Here is a 20,311-nt window from a genome sequence, read left to right on the forward strand (position 1 = left end):
CCTAAATGAGAAAAGCAATTTTAATCTCACGCAGGAGTTTAGGCACATGAAACAGTGATATTTGGGTTGATATGCTTGGAGCTGGTCTAGGTGACCCTTCAATAACTCGCCCAGGTCCACTATTTCATGATGTTAGGATGTAAAAGAACAAAAACAAAGACAAAACTCCTGACGACATACTCGTGTCCTCAGATCCAGTGAATGTAACTTGCTGTCCGTGGCATTGATGACAGTGACTTCAGCGATACCATTGCTGGAGTGGGTGTCATATCCAGGCTCTGTACAAACACTTGATATGCACTGTTTTCATGACTGCTGTTTGCAGACTCAGGGTGTAGCAGTACTCTTATTTTTCATTTTATAGATAAGAACACTGAGGCTTTGAGAAATTGCCCATGATTACACGGAAAATAAATGGTACTGGGAATACTCAAACTTAAGTGAGTTTATGTGTCAGGATACTATGGTGAAGCCCACAGACTCTATAGCAGAACTGCCTGGGCCCAAGTCTTAACTCTGCAACTTATTGGCTGACTATGCTTCTGTAAGTTTCTAAATGTGTTTCTCACTTTCTTCCTCTGAAGAAATGAGAAGAAAAGTAATAATCTATCTTGTGGGGATGTTGAGGATTAAATGAGCTTATATATTTAAAGCTCTTAGGACAGTGTTTGCAAAGACTAAGTGTTATACAGATGGCACTTATCACTGCTATTTGTGCTCTTGGCCATAATGTTCTCTTCTGAAAAGTTCATAATCAGATTTGTTTCCTGCATAAACTGCATTTGCCTGTGTAACCACGCTTAGAAAGAAAGTGTGCAGCTTCCTGATCAATACAAGAATCTTCTCTCCAGCACTTCTTATATTTGCATGTCTCTTCCTCTGACACTCAGTGACTCTCCTTTCATTCATATCATACTGAGCATAAAATCTTCAGCAAGTTGGGAGATTTAGTTACTTTAAGAAGATTTATGTTTCCAGGAAAATTCTGAAAGAGATGGGAATACCAGACCACCTGATCTGCTTCTTGAGAAATCTGTATGCAGGTCAGGAAGCAACAGTTAGAACTGGACATGGAACAACAGACTGGTTCGAAATAGGAAAAGGAGTACATCAAGGCTGTATATTGTCACCCTGTTTATTTAACTTATATGCAGAGTACATCATGAGAAGCGCTGGGCTGGAAGAAGCACAAGCTGGAATCAAGATTGCCAGGAGAAATATCAATAACCTCAGATATGCAGATGACACCACCCTTATGACAGAAAGTGAAGAGGAACTAAAAAGCCTCTTGATCAAAGTGAAAATGGAGACTGAAAAAGTTGGCTTAAAGCTCAACATTCAGAAAACGAAGATCATGGCATCTGACCCCATCACTTCATGGGGAAACAGTGGAAACAGTGTCAGATTTTATTTTTCTGGGCTCCAAAATCACTACAGATGGTGACTGCAGCCATGAAATTAAAAGACGCTTACTCCTTGGAAGGAAAGTTATGAGCAACCTAGATAGCATATTCAAAAGCAGAGACATTACTTTGCCAACAAAGGTCCGTCTAGTCAAGGCTATGGTTTTTCTTGTGGTCATGTATGGATGTGAGAGTTGGACTGTGAAGAAGGCTGAGAGCCAAAATATTGATGCTTTTGAACTGTGGTGTTGGAGAAGACTCTTGAGAGTCCCTTGGACTGCAAGGAGATCCAACCAGTCCATTCTGAAGGAGATCAGACCTGGGATTTCTTTGGAAGGAATGATGCTAACTAAAGCTGAAACTCCAGTACTTTGGCCACCTCATGTGAAGAGTTGACTCATTGGAAAAGACTCTGATGCTGGGAGGGATTGGGGCCAGGAGGAGAAGGGGGCGACAGAGGATGAGATGGCTGGATGGCATCACTGACTCGATGGACGTGAGTCTGAGTGAACTCCAGGAGTTGGTGATGGACAGGGAGGCCTGGCATGCTGCGATTCATGGGGTCACAAAGAGACGGACACGACTGAGCAACTGATCTGACCTGATCTGATCTGATGTTTCCAGGAAAATAATAGATGGTTGGTGGGTGCGATGAGTGACAGTTTTTGTTTAATCAAAACTTAGAATAGCGCAAACATTTCTTTAATGTAATTAGGAGAATAAAGCATGAGTAGCAATATTTTGTCAGATGAGATTCTAATTTACAAGGACATTGGTTAAGACAGAATATCTCTTCTTCCTCCTCCTGTAGCTTCCTTTATGTAGTGAATAGGCAGATAATCATTTAATAGAATCTTTCACTGCTGGTCACTTTTAATTTTTTAACTTTGACTCATCCCTGTCGATTGTAGAAGGACTGGAAGCCTTTAACTAGAAGGATTTCACCAAGTCCAGAGAAAGTAAAGCCCAGACATACATATAGTGTGTACAGCAAGGGGGAAGAGTAATTTAACTTCTTATACATGATACTGCCCGCAGCTCAGGCAGAAGTGGGAGCAAATGAACAAGGAGAAACAGAGAACTTGGGCGTCTCCAGCTGCAACCAAGTCAATGTCTCCCTACTCTACTTCAGTTTGCTTTGCATCAATTTCTGTTACTATTGGAAGCACAACAGAAAATGTAGCAAACCTCATTGCAAGGAAAAAGAGTTAATTCAAAGGGTATGAACTATGCATGCAGAGATTTCAGAAGATCCTAAGTATTCATGGGTTTCTTGAGAGCCATTGTATCCATGTGGAACCCTGCTGAAAACTGTCAGAGATGTTTTCTGGTCAAATTAGAAAATCGATGTCCACCAAATGTTCCATTTAACAAAATAAATTCTAGAAAATTGAATAATTATTTTCATATAATAACTTAGATATCTATTGCCCAGTGATGCTAAAGTTAACAGACATGCTTACATTTTGTGGTTAACAGGATGAATTGGTACACAAGTTTTGGAACAGAATGGGTTAAGAGGGATGAAGAGAAGTGGGTTTGGCTAAACGAAATCTTGTAACATTTTGTGTCTCTCTTGACTTTATAGGCAATGCTGTGCTTGCATCCTCGGTGTCCTTGGACTCTATGGAAATACCACACAACATCACAGAATTTTTCATGCTGGGACTTTCACAGAACCCAGAAGTGCAAAGAGCTCTCTTTGTGGCCTTTTTGACCATATACGGGATCACAGTCTGTGGCAATATTCTCATTGTGATCACCATCACCTGTAATCCCACGCTGGTTTCCCCTATGTATTTTTTCCTGGCCAACCTGTCCTTTATTGATACCTGTTATTCTTCTTCTATGGCCCCTAGACTCATAGCTGACTCCTTGTATGAGGGGAGAGCCATCTCCTATGAGGGTTGCATGGCTCAGCTCTTTGGAGCTCATTTTTTTGGAGGTGCTGAGATCATCCTGCTCACGGTGATGGCCTATGACCGCTACGTGGCCATCTGCAAGCCCCTGCACTACACGGCCGTCATGACCAGGCATCGCTGTGCCCTGCTGGTGGGGCTGGCTTGGCTGGGGGGCTTCCTGCATTCCCTGGTTCAGCTCCTGCTGGTCCTGCAGTTGCCCTTCTGCGGGCCTAACGTGATCAATCACTTTGTCTGTGACTTGTACCCCTTGCTGGAACTTGCCTGCACTGACACCTATGTCATCGGCCTGCTGGTGGTGGCCAACAGTGGCGTGATCTGCCTGTTGAACTTCCTCCTGCTGGCTGCCTCCTACCTGGTCATCCTGCGCTCCTTGAGGTCCCACAGCGCAGAGGGGAGGCGCAGGGCCCTCTCCACCTGCGGGGCCCACTTTACAGTTGTTGCCTTGTTCTTCGTGCCTTGTATGTTTACTTACATGCTGCCGTCATCTACTTTATCTATAGACAAAAACATGGCAGTATTTTATGGTATCCTGACTCCCATGTTGAATCCACTCATTTACACTCTGAGAAATGAAGAGGTAAAGAATGCCTTGACAAAGTTCTTCACACAGCAAGATCTTAAATGTAGCTAATAAGTTGGAAAGTAGGAAATAAAATGGCTTTATTTTGGAAAGTGGAACAAACCAAAACCTGTTACTTATTGCCATATACATCTTAATCCATCTTATCCATTCCTTCATCGTCACAGACTTCATTGATTTACTTAGACTTTCATATGAATTGCCTAATTTGATAATAAAACAACTATATGAAATGCATATGGCATGAATGATTATTATTCCTGTTTTAGAAATGAAGAAACCATATCTACAGATGTGGTTAATTGATTCATTAAAATTATCTAGCTTTGAACTGCCTGATACAAAACTCAGAATCAGTTATTTTTGATCCATCTTACCGATCTTTAAATGGCAACCTATGCTGACATCATTGGAGTCTGTATGATAATCAGTTGAGTTATAGAAATGAGAGGCAAAACCCTTAAAGCAAATAACTTCACTCATCGCCATATGTAGTAGTCTGTGTGCATACAAGTCTGGCTTCTCTTCCTTCTCATCACCATTTATGGCATCAGCAGCACAGCTGCTACGATACAGCAGAGGGAAGGTCTCAGTTCTGGAGACAGATCAACCTGAGTTGAGTCTCAGTTCCCACACTTCTTCATGGCACAACTAGAGGCAAGTGGCAAAGCTTCATAAGCCTCTGGTGCTTGTCTTGAAAATAGACACAAACGTGTCCAAAGCAGTATCATAGGAATTAAATTAGACAATCTATGTAAAGTTTTTATCCAATTTACGGCACATATGGCCCCCTAAATTTAGCTGCTATTTCTACTTCAACCTTCTGTAACCTTCCATAAAGAGGCTGCTTTCTTTCACTTTTCTATATCTATTTAAAGTTTGAAACACATACTTCATTTAGAACAGACTGGCTTATTTTTCTGCCAATGATGGAAATTGACGTTTCCTTATATATTTACTGACTCTGTTTCAAACTCTGAGGGATCCTAGTGTTCTGGAGTTTAAAACATGCATCCATATTCATTTTATTCCTTTCCTGGAATGAGAGAAATGAAACTCTGACCACATCCATCCCTATAATTTACAATAAGCTTATATCTTGTTTGACAAATGATTTGTAATTCACTGTGCCACAAATATCCATTTTTTACACTAAAAAAGGAAAAACCAAAAAACTAGAAATTAGTATGGAAAAATAATTTTCCTTCTACAGGTATTCAAAATCAGTCTCCAAGAACCATTAAGTTCAGAGATAATTAGGAAATAGTTATTGCTTTACCCTGAACTTCTATGCATAACAAAAACAACAGTTGCCGAATTCTTAGGCAAAATATTGTCTTTCTTAACTTTACCACATTTTGATGATGTAGTTAATAATAGCTAAGTATAGCAGACCTTGAGCCTTTACCAATTCATTTTTGCTGTTAGATTATAAAAATATAATTGAGCTAATTTTCCAATTAACTACAAAATATGAAATCATTGGGAGGGTTACTAAAAAGTTGCCAAGCCAGCTTCCCACAGTTAACTCTCAGGAAGCTTTCTAGAAAAGAATACTTTTGAAATTCAAAAAGCACTTTTATTTTTATTACAGTTAAAATAGCAAATAGCCAAAAGGACTGATGTAGTGCCCTCTTGTTTTTTGTTGTTCAAGTCGTGATTAACAGCAGCTCAACCATCTTACAAATACTGCTCATTTTTGAAAAATTTCAACCTGTTGGAATAAACACATCAGTAAATACCACCAGAAGTTTTCTAGATGACTCATAAATTATTGCTGATCTTGTTTACAAAGGAAGTGTTATCTCCAAGACTATGTAAAATATTTTTCCTCCTAAACACATATCTCTTTTAGAATTTAGAAAATAAGACTGGCAACACACACACACGTGTGTGTGTGTGTAAATCCACTTATAAGCCCACTACCTAAAGGTAATCACCATCAACAATTTGGTAACTATCCTTTTAATCATCATCATCTTTTTCTTCTCTTCCACTTATTCCTTCCACTATTTCTACAAACTTGGTTAAGCTTCTACCATTCTAAAAGTTACTCTCTGGGACTAAATTGTTTCTTTGTTTAGTTTACAAGGCATCTTAGGCAAACAAGCATTTCTGATCCTCAGTTTGCGCATCCAGCAATGGGCAGTTTAGGGGACTTCCCTGAGGGTCCAGAGGCTAAGACTCCACGTTCCTATTGCAGGGAGCCAGATTCAGTCCCTGGTCAGGGAACTGAGATACCACAACAAAGCCTGAAAGCCACAGCTACTGAGCCCTAGGGCTCCAGTGCCCATAGGCCAGGACTAGAGAAGCCCACGTGCCTGAAGCAAGACCCAGTTCAGTTCAGTTCAGTCACTCAGTTGTGTACAACTCTTTGTGACCCCATGGATTGCAGTACGCCAGGCTTCCTTGTCCATCACCAACTCCCGGAGTTCACCCAAACTCATGTTTATAAGGTTGGTGATACCATCCAACCATCTTATCCTCTGTCATCCCTTTCTCCTCCTGACCTCAATCTTTCCCAGCATCACGGTCTTTTCAAATGAGTCAGTTCTTCACATCAGGTGGCCAAAGTATTGGAGCTTCACCTTCAGCATCAGTCCTTCCAATGAACATTCAGGACTGATCTCCTTTAGGATGGACTGGTTGGATCTCCTTGCAGTCCAAGGGACTCTCAAGAGTCTTCTCCAACACCAGAGTTCAAAAGCATTAATTCTTCTGCACTCAGCTTTCTTTATAGTCCAACTCTCACATCCATACATGACTACTGGAAAACCATAGCTTTGAGCAGATGGACCTTTGTTGGCAAAGTAATGTCTCTACTTTTAAATATGCTGTCTTGGTTGGTCATAGCTTTTCTTCCAAGGAGGAAGCGTCTTTTAATTTCATGCCTGCAGTCACCATCTGCAGTGAATTTTGAGCCCCCAAAAATAAAGTCTGTCACTGTTTCCATTGTTTCCCCATCTATTTGCCATGAAGTGATGGGACCGTATGCCGTGATCTTAGTTTTCTGAGTGTTGAGTTTTAAGCCAAGTTTTTCACCCTCCTCTTTTGCCAAAATAAATATTTTTAAATTTTTTAATTAAATTTAATTTTTAATTTTAAAAAATTTTAAATTTTAATTAAAAATTTAAAAAGCAGCACAATCTCATCCTTATGACCTTATGAAAGGAGATTGACTATGAAAAGCATTGTATCTGACAGGTGATAGGAGTCTAATGAGTTGTCAAAAATATACTTGTGGGAAAAAAAAAAAGAAAAAAACTGTATCTGGCATTATTATTCCACTGGTCATGGTTACATGTCTATTGCTCAGCTACTTAATAAAAAGTTTATCATCTCTCTTGAACTCCCCTACCTCAAGAAGAGTATTATTTTATTTATTTATATTTTTTTTTCTAATTTTATTTTATTTTTTAAACTTTACATAATTGTATTAGTTTTGCCAAATATCAAAATGAATCCGCCACAGGTATACATGTGTTCCCCATCCTGAACTCTCCTCCCTCCTCCCTCCCCATACCATCCCTCTGGGTCGTCCCAGTGCACTAGCCCCAAGCATCCAGTATCGTGCATCGAACCTGGACTGGCAACTCGTTTCTTACATGATATTTTACATGTTTCAATGCCATTCTCCCAAATCTTCCCACCCTCTCCCTCTCCCACAGAGTCCATAAGACTGTTCTATACATCAGTGTCTCTTTTGCTGTCTCGTACACTGGGTTATTGTTACCATCTTTCTAAATTCCATATATATGTGTTAGTATACTGTATTTATGTTTTTCCTTCTGGCTTACTTCACTCTGTATAATAGGCTCCAGTTTCATCCACCTCATTAGAACTGATTCAAATGTATTCTTTTTAATGGCTGAGTAATACTCCATTGTGTATATGTACCACAGCTTTCTTATCCATTCATCTGCTGATGGACATCTAGGTTGCTTCCATGTCCTGGCTATTATAAACAGTGCTGCAATGAACATTGGGGTACACATGTCTCTTTCCCTTCTGGTTTCCTCAGTGTGTATGCCCAGCAGTGGGATTGCTGGATCATAAGGCAGTTCTATTTCCAGTTTTTTAAGGAATCTCCACACTGTTCTCCATAGTGGCTGTACTAGTTTGCATTCCCACCAACAGTGTAAGAGGGTTCCCTTTTCTCCACACCCTCTCCAGCATTTATTATTTGTAGACTTTTGGATTGCAGCCATTCTGACTGGTGTGAAATGGTACCTCATAGTGGTTTTGATTTGCATTTCTCTGATAATGAGTGATGTTGAGCATCTTTTCATGTGTTTGTTAGCCATCTGTATGTCTTCTTTGGAGAAATGTCTATTTAGTTCTTTGGCCCATTTTTTGATTGGGTCGTTTATTTTTCTGGAGTTGAGCTGTAGGAGTTGCTTGTATATTTTTGAGATTAGTTGTTTGTCGGTTCTTCATTTGCTATTATTTTCTCCCATTCTGAAGGCTGTCTTTTCACCTTGATAATAGTTTCCTTTGTTGTGCAGAAGCTTTTAAGTTTAATTAGGTCCCATTTGTTTATTTTTGCTTTTATTTCCAATATTCTGGGAGGTGGGTCATAGAGGATCCTGCTGTGATGTATGTCGGAGAGTGTTTTGCCTATGTTCTCCTCTAGGAGTTTTATAGTTTCTGGTCTTACGTTTAGATCTTTAATCCATTTTGAGTTTATTTTTGTGTATGGTGTTAGAAAGTGGTCTAGTTTCATTCTTTTACAAGTGGTTGACCAGATTTCCCAGCACCACTTGTTAAAAAGATTGTCTTTAATCCATTGTATATTCTTGCCTCCTTTGTCAAAGATAAGGTGTCCATATGTGCGTGGATTTATCTGTGGGCTTTCTATTTTATTCCATTGATCAATATTTCTGTCTTTGTGCCAGTACCATACTGTCTTGATAACTGTGGCTTTGTAGTAGAGCCTGAAGTCAGGTAGGTTGATTCCTCCAGTTCCATTCTTCTTTCTCAAGATCGCTTTGGCTATTCAAGGTTTTTGTATTTCCATACAAATTGTGAAATTATTTGTTCTAGCTCTGTGAAGAATACTGTTGGTAGCTTGATAGGGATTGCATTGAATCTATAAATTGCTTTGGGTAGTATACTCATTTTCACTATATTGATTCTTCCAATCCATGAACATGGTATATTTCTCCATCTATTAGTGTCCTCTTTGATTTCTTTCACCAGTGTTTTATAGTTTTCTATATATAGGTCTTTAGTTTCTTTAGGTATATATTTTTAATGGACAACAGCAGAATGAATACATATTCATATCAAATATATTTGCTAATTTTAAAAAATTAACACAGGAAAGTACTACAGTATAAGCCAATTGTTATGTATAAACTAGTGCAGATGGAGAAGAAAATAATTTCAAAGGAATTTCCTATTACATGGGAATCAAAAAGTTTCGGAATCACCACCCAGTCACTAGCCAGTTCTTCTCAGACTCATGCATTTCAGGTCTGTTAAAAGAAAGTCCACTTTCCAATAGGTTAACACATGAAGGCCAAAGGTTTCAAGAAGAGAATTCTAAAGATTCAAGGGAAACATGAGAAATTTAGTTTATTGGCTGTTTATATTAGGGGGGTGCAAAATGGTTTTGGTAATGCACTAAGGCTGTGGGTCACATAGGCTTAGATTTAAATTCTCATTCAGCCAAACTTAAGACAACTGATCTCTAGCAATATAATTGACCTCTCTGACACTTTGTTCCCTAATTTATGAAATGGGAATATTAATATGACTGCAATTATTGGGCTGTAGTGAAAATTAAATAAAACAAATATAAACCACTTTGCACAGGGTGAAAACATAAGTAAGAAAAGCTGTCATAATTTTTACACTAGCATTGATTTATTTACATTCACACCATCCTTAACATAGGTTTCACCATTATGTTCAGATGAAGAAATATTTAAGACAAAGATAAGTTCCACAGTTTGAGACAAATTAAAGAAAGACATAAATTAAGGTCACAAATCTGTTTCCTCCAAAACATATAAAATGAGTAAGTGCTCAGATGAAGACTTTATTCACAGAAAGGACTCAGTAAACAGCTATCATTATCATCACTATTATCCTTCCTTTTATATCATCCCGTTTCATTCCAGCTTTCTTGGAGACTACAACTAGATATTTAAAAGATATATGTGATTTTTTTTTAAACACACAGTTGCTTACATATATTTACAAAATGATCACTCATAGGAGGTTATGGCAAAATAAAATATCTATTTTTTTTATAGCAAACAGGGATTTTTTTTTATTGAAGGATCATTGCTTTACAGAATTTTGCTGTTTTCTGTCAAACCTCAACATGAATCAACCATAAGTATACATATATACCCTCCCTTTTGAATCTCCTTCCCCATCCCACCCCTCTAGGTTTAAAGCCTTTATACATACAGTGAGATCTAACCTGATAATAAAGTCCGAAGAACATGAGAAATGAAAAGCCAGCATCGCCTGATATTCAAATCCTTGGTTGAGAAATCTCATGAAAACAAGTTTCTGAGCTCTCCCTCAGAAATCACAAGCTCTGTACAGAGATGGGCCTTTTGGTCTCTGGAACTGAGCTGTCCCTTATCCTCTTTCTTCCTGAGGACAGGATCAGGACAGGATCCTGGAACTGAGCTGTCCCTTCTTCTCTTTCTTCCTGAGGACAGGATCAGGACAGGATCCACCATCAGTGAGAGCTTCTGAAATAAGTGCTGCTCAAGTATCTCACAGCTGATTCCACCAGCTCTCCCACTTGTCACTGTAGAGATATTTAAGGGCATTTTAATCCCAGAATAGGGAGTAGGTGAGGGACTAGCTCTCAATATTCAGAGACCTGGCTCTGGCTTACATGACACATTTTGCAGTGAAGTGAGGCTGGGATGGACGTTTGGTCTCCCTGTGATTGTGGTTAGTGAATAACAGTACTGGTTTCTGGGCTCCTCCATCAGGAACCACTGTCCCCAACATCCCTTATGCTCTGGTGGCATCTCTGAAGGCTACGACAACTTCTGAGCAATTTTAGCCTTTCAGCAGACTCATTTTCCCAATTCAGTTATTTAATCCTCACCACTTAAGCAAGTGCATAATGTTAGTTCCCTTTTACAGATGAAAAAAACAACAACAAAAAAAAGGCAGAGAGGTGAAGCAACTTGCTAACACTGACAAAGCTGATTCACGCTGTAGACGATGAGAAATCAAGAGTTTTTAAGCCAAAGCTCTTAGTTCTGATTTCAAAACAACTGACTGTTTCTAAATCTCTTAGAATTCCCTTACATTTATGGTACAGATTCTTTTCTATAACACAGATGTGTGATTGCTGCCAAGTTCTGGGCACACATTCTTGCACTTGGTCACTTGGTCATGTCCCACTCATTGTGATGCCATGGACTGTAGCCCACCAGGCTCCTCTGTCCATAGGATTTCCCAGACAGGAGTACTGCAGTGGGTTGCCTTTCCTTCTCCAAGGGATCTTTCTAACCAAGAACTGAATCCATGTTTTGGGCTTGGTAGACAGATTCTTTACTACTCCACCACCAGCAAAACCCTCTATGAGACACTTGTTCTTAAATCACTGGTGATTTCCCATAACAGTTGCTTCATTTTCAGAGTCTTCTTTTCCTTTTTTGGAGTCTTAAACTACTTTAATGTACAGGTATTTTCTGCCTTAACTGTACAGACTTTATAAATGATACTTCTTTTATGCTCGCCAATATTCTATTTCCAAGTCTTTTTGCGAACTATGGTACAATTTTTGAAAGCTACTTCTGTATGCAAATTCTCTCTTCTTGGGAATGTGATAAGTAAAAAGTTGGGTTTTTTAATTACTGTAGTGGGAGAACATTTATAAACCTCTCAAACCAAGGGTGATCAGAAAAAGTATACTTTGATAAATGTACTTTTAGAAGAGTTTCTTTACTGTTCTACATTTTTTTCATGTATAGTTGCTTTCCCTCTTTTAAAATAAAACCACTCTAGCTAAAGTGCTTGGTATAATGAGTGTTCAAGAATATTACTGTTGATCTGTTGCATACCCACAATCAGGGCAACATTATGACTTTTGTGAGCCCTTGGTACTTACATCCTTATAGACCATTTCCTCCATAAAATATTAAAAATCATATTTTCTGACTGCATTTTTATATAGATGACTATAATCCAAGTTGAATTTAAATTATATTAATTTTTTTCCTGCTGTTTTCAAAATAAAACATTTCAGGGGCTCTTAAAACTATTGGGGGCTGTAGGCACTGTGTCGACTATGCCTTAATGGATAGCAACCCTGGCTTACAATATATGAGCCCCTGAAAAAAAACTGATCCAGACTAATACAGGAAATAAATTTCTATAAAATATCACTAGTGTTTTTTTTTTAACCTGAATACTCCACACAAGGTTTATTCATCACTAGTTTTCATTATTTGTCCCCAGAGCTTCTTCATGACATTTTTCACTTCTGCATTTCTCAGGGTGTAGATTAAAGGGTTCAGCATAGGAGTTACTATGGTGCAAAACACAGTCACAGCTTTGTCAATGGAGAAGGAGGTCGTGGGTCTTAGGTAGAGGAACGAACAAGGTACAAAGAACAGGATGACAACTGTGACATGAGAGGCACAGGTGGACAGGGCTTTGCGACGCCCTTCAGAGCTGTGAGTCCTCAGGGAGCGCAGGATGACAACATAGGAAGCAACCAGCATTAGGAAAGTTAGCAGACACAGTGACCCACTGTTGGCAGAAATCAGGGGTCCCAGAGAGTGAGTGTCCGTGCAGGCTAGCTCCAGGAGAGGTATTAAATCACACATAAAGTGGTCGATGACATTGGGGCCATAGAATGGTAACTGAACCATGAACAAAATCTGGATCCCTCCATGGAGACAGCCTAACGCCCCAGCCATTCCAACCAGGAGAGCACACACGGGTCGACTCATGACGGTCATGTAGTGCAGGGGCTTACAGATGGCCACATAGCGGTCATAGGCCATGACAGCCAACAAGACAATCTCGGCTCCAGCAAAGAAATGTTCAGCAAAGACCTGAGTCATGCAGCCACTGAAGGAAATGGTGTTCTTTCCAGAGACCAAGTCAAAGACCAACTTGGGTGCTATGGAGGAAGAGTAGAAAGCATCTATCATGGACAAATAGGACAGAAAATAGTACATGGGAGAGCCGAGGGCTGGGCTGGTGAAGACGGTGATGGAGATGAGCAGGTTACCTGCCAATGTGATCAAGTAGATGATCAGAAACACAGCAAATAAGAGTGTCTGCAGTCCTGGATTCTGGGTCAGGCCCAGTAGGATGAATTCTGTTACATTGCTCATCCTCTCCATCAATTCATCTTGGTCCACCTGGAAAGATCACAATTTTTCTGAATGATGGCCTCAAATTCAATATAAAATAATTCATATGTACAGAATCAATCTATTTGGTGATACATAAATACTAAGACAGTTTTCTAAAGTGATTTGTAGTTTTCAACAGCGTCTTTTGGGGAACGTTGTTGCTGTTTGGTCACTAAGTCATGTCTGTCTGTTTTGTGACCCCATTAACTGTAGGCCACCAGGCTCCTTTGTCCATGGGCTTTCCCAGGCCAGAATACTGGAGTGGGTTGCCATTTCCTCTACAATGGATCTTCCCAACCCTGGGATCAAACCCATGTTTCCTGCATTGGCAGGCAGATTCATCTACCACTGAGCACCAAGGAAGCCTGTTGGGAACATTATAGTGTTTCTTATTGATATTTTCTCATCATTACATCCAAATTCATTCTTAGAAAGTTTAACCTTCACTACACATAATCTAACTACAACAATTATTTCAGTGAAACAAAATTGGCTAAATTAAGTTAACCTTTCTTAAATGGCAGAAAAAAGAATTAGTTATCACTAACCTGGACTGGTTAACTGGAGATTCCTCAGTTTTTAAATTAACCACAGTCATTGTTTTCTCCCCACCAGGCATTTGCCCCACAGCTGCAAATAGACTACGTGAACTATCAGGAGGAACACTGGAGTTCTTTGTCTCTAGACAACTCTCTCATTTTCGGGATTTACTCAGAAAATGAACTGTTAGTTAAGAAAGTGGTAGCTCTACGATTTAATTTTGACTCGACTCACTTTCTTGGCTTCTTGTGAGGTTATAAATGCATCTTCAGACATGCATTATAAACAATTCTTCAAATCAGGAAAAACTAGTATATGGAATTATAGAATGTATAAGTAAATCAAATCCATTTGATTGGACATGGTTTTCTCAAATCAATTCTACCAAAGAGTCCTTGGGAGCAATGAGTCCCAAACAGATTTTCAGCTTGTTGATTTATGGCTCTGTGGTTATTTATTTCAAGGTCCTTCTTTGCAATTCTTTCTTCATTGACTGTAGAGAAGCGCTTAAATAGATTTTCACAAAGTGCAGGGTTTGGTACATTGACCTGTCAAGTCCTCAGAGGATTAGTAATTGGCCCTGTTGGAATCTTTACTGATGTGTTGCCAAGGACTTGCCTTTACCCCCATCTGGCTCCCACAAACAACATTTAGAGGCCAGAAATGCAGTTGAGCTGTGGTTAAACACATGCCTCTGGCTATAGTTAAGGCTGAGACTTGGTAAGGTAAGTGCAAACTTTGGTGACAGGGCCTTGTTCTTCATTTTGGCATTGATGATCCTGGCAGAGGATATATGGGGTAATTTTAGGCATAGGTCAGAGTTCAGAGAATAAATTTCTCTCTGAAAATATGAATGTTCTAAAGGGTATGGTTGCTCTGAGAATGGAAATGACAGTCTTCAAAGTTATGTGCCAGCTTATTCTGGGACACTGTGACATTTTTATAAATGATTCACTGAGGAGACTGAAATGACAGGAGTCCCAGTTCCCAAACACTGAGTAATTTAAAAGTCATAAACATATAAACTTCCTCTGGGATGAGTACCTAGGTGACAGAGTCTCATGGTTTCTGTGGTATTCTCATGGCATTCTCTCTACTCAGAGAGAGAATCATGGGAACTTACAGTAAATCCTAGGCCTTCACAGAGTAGCCATTGAGAAAATCACACCCAGCTAGTCTCTCATGAATAAAGATGTCCAGAGGCAGAGAATGGAAACACTACAGAAAGGAGGCTCCACCACTGTCTTCTGTCCCTCCGCTTCTGAAGTGATGAAGAGCCAGCTGGACCCCTGCACAGAATCACCTTTCTTTGTTATCAGCCTTTACCTTTATTTATTTTTTTTAATTTTATTTTATTTTTAAACTTTACATAATTGTATTAGTTTTGCCAAATATCAAAATGAATCCACCACAGGTATACATGTGTTCCCCATCCTGAACCCTCCTCCCTCCTCCCTCCCCATACCATCCCTCTGGGTCGTCCCAGTGCACTAGCCCCAAGCATCCAGTATCGTGCATCAAACCTGGACTGGCATCTCGTTTCATACATGATATTTTACACAGCCTTTACCTTTAAACCATATGAATGCATTCCTGAAGTTCAGAAGCCATGCACTCAAATCTGTCCACAACAGTTAACAACTTTGCTCCTGTTTGCTGCCAACCTCACTCAAAGTCTGTCCCTCCCCCTTGATTATTTTAGTCATACAATACACATAACGTGAAATTTACCATTTTAAGTGCACAGTTCAGTGGCATTTAATACATTTATTAATACGTTGTCATGTAAACATCTTCATAAGTTTTTCATCTTCTCAGATTGAAACTCCACATCCGTTAAATAATTGCTTCTCATTCCTGCCTTCCTCCAGCCCCTAGAAGCCATAATTTTGCTCTTTTTGTCTCTAAGAGTTTTATTATTTTATACAATTAAATAAATTGAATTATGCAGTATTTGTCCTTCTATCACTGACTTATTTTACTTATAATAATGACCTGAGTGTTCATCCATGTTGCTACAAATGGCAGGGTTTCCTTCTTTTTAGAGCCTGAATGATTTTCCACGTAAGTATGCACCACGTCAGAAAATCCATTCATCTACTGACGGACATTTAGGTTGTTTCCAAGTCCTGGCTGTTGTGAATAATGCTGACAGTGAAAAGTGAAAGTTGCTCAGTCATGTCTAACTCTTTGCAACCCCGTGGACTATACAGTAAATGGAATTCTCCAGGTCAGAATACTGGAGTGGGCAGCCTTTCCCTTCTCCAGGGGATCTTCCCAATCCAGGGATCAAACCCAGGACTCCCACATTGCAGGCAGATTCTTTACCAGCTGAGTCACCAGGGAAGCCCAAGAATACTGGAGTGGGTGGCCTATCCCTTCTCCAGCAGATCTTCCCCACCGAGGAATTGAACTGGGGTCTCCTGCATTGCAGATGGATTCTTTCCCAACTGAGCTATCAGGGAAGCATGAAAGTGAAAGTCGCTCAGTCGTGTCCAACTCTTTGAGACCCCATGGGCTATACAGTCCATGGAATTTTCCAGGTCATTACTGGAGTGGGCAGCCTTTCCTTTCTCCAGGGGATTTTCCCAGCCCAGGGATTGAACAATGCTGAAATGAGCTTAATAGTGCAAATACTTCCTTGAGATTCTAATTTAAATTGTTTTGAATAAATACCCAGAAGTGGGATTACAGGACATATGGTACTTCTAACTTTGATTTCTTGAGGAAACCCCATCCTGTTTTCCAAAGGGTCTGTACCAGTTTATATTCACATTGACAATAAGACAAAAGCCCCCATTTCTCCACATCCTTGCCAAACCTTTTGTTTTATATAATGCATGTTCTAACAGTGAGGGGATATCTCACTGTGGTTTGGATTTGCATTTCCCTGATGATTAATGTTGTTGAACATCTTTTCATATACTCGTTATTCATATGTATGTCTCTTTTGTAGAAAAACATATTCAAGTCCTTTGCCCATTTAAAAAATTAAACTATTTTTGAGCATGTGAACACTAGGTTAAAGTGAAAGTGAAATCACTCAGTTGTGTCCAACTTTTGCAACCCCATGGACTGTAGCTTACCAGACTCCTCCGTCCATGGGATTTTCCAGGTAAGAATACTGGAGTAGGTTGCCATTTTTTCTCCAGGGGATCTTCCCAACCCAGGCATTGAACCTGGGTCTCCTGCATTGCAGGCAGACCCTGTACCCTTTGAGCCACCAGGGAAGCCCTTTAGGTACTAGATACCTAAGTTATTACATGAAAATAATAATTTAATTACCTAAAATTCATTTTGTTTCTACTGAATCAGAACATTTGGCAGACATTGATTCTTCTAGTTCAACCTGAGTACATCTCTGACAATTTTCAGCAGGGTTCCACATAGATACAATGGCCCTTGAGTAATGAATAGGGTTTCCTGAAATCTCTGTATGTATAGTCCATACTTTTTGAGTTAAATCTTTCTTCTGCTACGCAATGAGGTTTTCTACATGTTCTGTTGTGTTTCCAATAGTAACACAAATTAATGGAAAGTAAGCTGAAGTAGAATGGGGAGACAGTGACTTGGCCATAGCTGGAGACTTGCCCAGCTTCTCCTTTACCCCCACTTGCTCGCTTACCCCCACTTCTGCCTGTGCTACAGACAGTATCATGAGTAAGAAGTTAAATTACTCTTTCCCCTGGCTTTATACATTATATATACTTCTGCGTTTTGCTTTCCTTCAACTTGGAGAAATCCTTCTAGTTAAAGGCTACCCATCCTTCTACAGTCTAAAGGGATGAATCAATGTTTAAAAAAAAAAAAAGAGTTTTGTGACTGTCAGTGAAAGATTCTATTAAATGACTATCTGCCTATTCACTTAAGGGAAGGAGGAAAAACCAATGCCCTGTCTTAAGCAATGTCCTTATAAATTAGAATCTCATCTGATAAAATACTCCTACCTACCCTTTATTCTCCTTATATTCAGGAAATGCCTGTGTTTATCTAAGTTTTAGTAAAATAAAAACTGTCCCACCTACCAGTAGTCTACTATTTTCCTGGAAACATGAGTCTCCTTAAAGTAGCTAAATATCTCAACCTGCTGAGAATCTGATCAGTATGATGAGATGCTTGGATGGCATTGTCAACTTGGACATGAATTTGAGCAAAGTCCGGGAGTTGGTATGGGAACTCCCAGGGAAGCCTGGCATGTTGCAGTCTATGGGGTCTCAAAGAGTTAGACACAACTGAGCAACTGAACTAAGCTGAATGATAAGAAGTGGGGCCTCTCCAGTGGTTCAGTGGTAAAGAACCTGCCTGCCAATGCTGGAGATTTAAGAGGTGCAGGTTCAATCCCTGGGTGGGGAAGATCCCCTGAAGGAGAAAATGGCACCCCACTCCAATATTCTCGCCTGGATAATCCCATGAAAGAGGAGCTTGGCTGGCCACAGTCCATAGGGTTGCAAGTGTCAGACACGACTGAGTGTCTGAGAAGTGGAGCAGTGTGTGCTGATACCAGATCAATGCTCGATAAACCATACACCATGTAGGGGTATATGTGTTAGGGCTGCAAGTGTGTGTGGTCACATGTGCACACTGGACATTTGTTTCAGAATTTCACACCACATTACAGTTAGTATACAATCATGCTTATGTTTTAGTGTATAAACCTATTCTATACACTTCCATGACTTTAGTTCAGTCAACCTTAATTGTAGTCCCTGTTTTCTCAAAGTCCCATCACACTATGGATTCTAATATCACTGTCAGTATAAATCAGGTGCAGGTGAATCATCAATAGCTGTTGTGATCAGTACTCTGATGCGCAGTTGGAGGACCAGGTTAGTAACATTTCAATAAGGAGATTTTTATCGTGACTGAGGAAGGCTCCATCTCAAATACAAGTTGGGAAGAGAAATGTGGTGCTTCCATGCTCTGCGGTTTAGGACAAACTTAAGAATTAAAACCATGAAGGGGCATATACTCACTTGCATGGTCAACAACATAGGATATGGATATACTAGGCATAATTTCAAACTTTCAAATCAGCTTTATTCTGAAATTTTTTGATGATTTCTCAACTTTCACAATGACAGTAAGAATTCTTCTCTGAGAGTGACTGGTCATTTCTTTCCCTAGGTTCCTGTATCCTCCATCCACAATTGCTCATTTTTTCCAGAGATTTTTCAAGGCATTTTTCACCTCTGCATTTCTCAGGGTATAAATCAGGGGGTTGAACATGGGTGTCAAAATACAGTAAAACACAGCCACTATTTTGTCAATGGACAAAGTAGATGACGGCCGCATGTAAATAAATATACAGGGCATGAAGAACAAAGCAACAACCGTGAAGTGGGCCCCGCAGGTGGAGAGGGCCCTGCGCCTCCCCTCTGCGCTGTGGGACCTCAAGGAGCGCAGGATGACCAGGTAGGAGGCAGCCAGCAGGAGGAAGTTCAACAGGCAGATCACGCCACTGTTGGCCACCACCAGCAGGCCGATGACATAGGTGTTGGTGCAGGCAAGTTCCAGCAAGGGGTACAAGTCACAGACAAAGTGATTGATCACGTTAGGCCCGCAGAAGGGCAACTGCAGGACCAGCAGGAGCTGAACCAGGGAATGCAGGAAGCCCCCCAGCCAAGCCAGCCCCACCAGCAGGGCACAGAGATGCCTGGTCATGATGGCCGTGTAGTGCAGGGGCTTGCAGATGGCCACGTAGCGGTCATAGGCCATCACCGTGAGCAGGATGATCTCAGTCCCTCCCAGTAAATGGGCAACAAAGAATTGAGCCAGGCAGCCCTCAAAAGTGATGGCTCTCCCCTCATACAAGGAGTCAGCAACAAGTTTGGGAGTCATACATGAGGAATAGCAAGTATCAATAAAGGACAAACAGGAGAGGAAAAAGTACATAGGTGAGCCCAAGGTGGGGCTGAAGACAATGGTGATCATGATAAGCAGGTTGCCTCCAACAGAGACCAGGTAGACAATCAAAAAGAACACAAGCAAAACCCTCTGCACCTTGGGGTTTTGTGAGAGTCCCAGCATGAAAAACTCCGTGACATTTCTTGGACTATCCATGAATCGTGAGCTGCCACAAGAACTTGGGTGAAGAGGTTTACCAAGAAAAAATTGTTACTACCTCTTATAAGACATTTCAAAAATAAAAAATGGGGGAATTCAATGTGCAATACAATTAAACCAAATCCTGAATCCCAAAGCAAAAACATACATATTATTTTCTGCACTTCAAATCAGTAATTTTCCCAAAGTACAAAGCTAAATCATAGACAAAATAACTCTGCAAAATATTACACCTCTTGCTTTGTAACCATTAAGAATAAATTCTCATTTTTTTAGATTGATATCTTCAAGGAGTCTTTTATAATAAAAAAATATTATATATATATATACATATAAGTTCATTAAAAATAGCCAGTTATGGGAAAATAATTTTCCTAAATATTTTTCATACCCACACTTCCAACTCCCCATTGTACTGTTCAATGCACCTGGTTATCTTCTATATTTCCTCCA

The 20,311-nt window shown here is 40.0% G+C and overlaps 3 protein-coding genes across 3 annotated transcripts; 1 reads left to right on the plus strand and 2 right to left on the minus strand.

Moving 5' to 3' along the window:
• Positions 1 to 3,029: 3,029 nt before the first annotated feature.
• Positions 3,030 to 3,956, plus strand: LOC102269349 (olfactory receptor 4C3). The gene has a single exon (XM_005911225.2). The coding sequence runs from the start codon at positions 3,030 to 3,032 to the stop codon at positions 3,954 to 3,956; it is 927 nt and encodes a 308-aa protein (XP_005911287.1).
• An 8,357-nt stretch (positions 3,957 to 12,313) lies between these two features.
• Positions 12,314 to 13,246, minus strand: LOC102268524 (olfactory receptor 4C45). Its single transcript, XM_005911223.3, has one exon. It carries the CDS (start codon positions 13,241 to 13,243, stop codon positions 12,314 to 12,316), a length of 930 nt encoding a protein of 309 aa, XP_005911285.2. The 5' UTR covers positions 13,244 to 13,246.
• Positions 13,247 to 18,946: 5,700 nt separating this feature from the next.
• Positions 18,947 to 19,855, minus strand: LOC102268236 (olfactory receptor 4C3D). Its single transcript, XM_005911222.2, has one exon. It carries the CDS (start codon positions 19,853 to 19,855, stop codon positions 18,947 to 18,949), a length of 909 nt encoding a protein of 302 aa, XP_005911284.2.
• Positions 19,856 to 20,311: the final 456 nt, after the last annotated feature.

This window comes from Bos mutus, chromosome 15 (genome assembly GCF_027580195.1).
Source record: "Bos mutus isolate GX-2022 chromosome 15, NWIPB_WYAK_1.1, whole genome shotgun sequence".
Classification (NCBI taxonomy): domain Eukaryota; kingdom Metazoa; phylum Chordata; class Mammalia; order Artiodactyla; family Bovidae; genus Bos; species Bos mutus.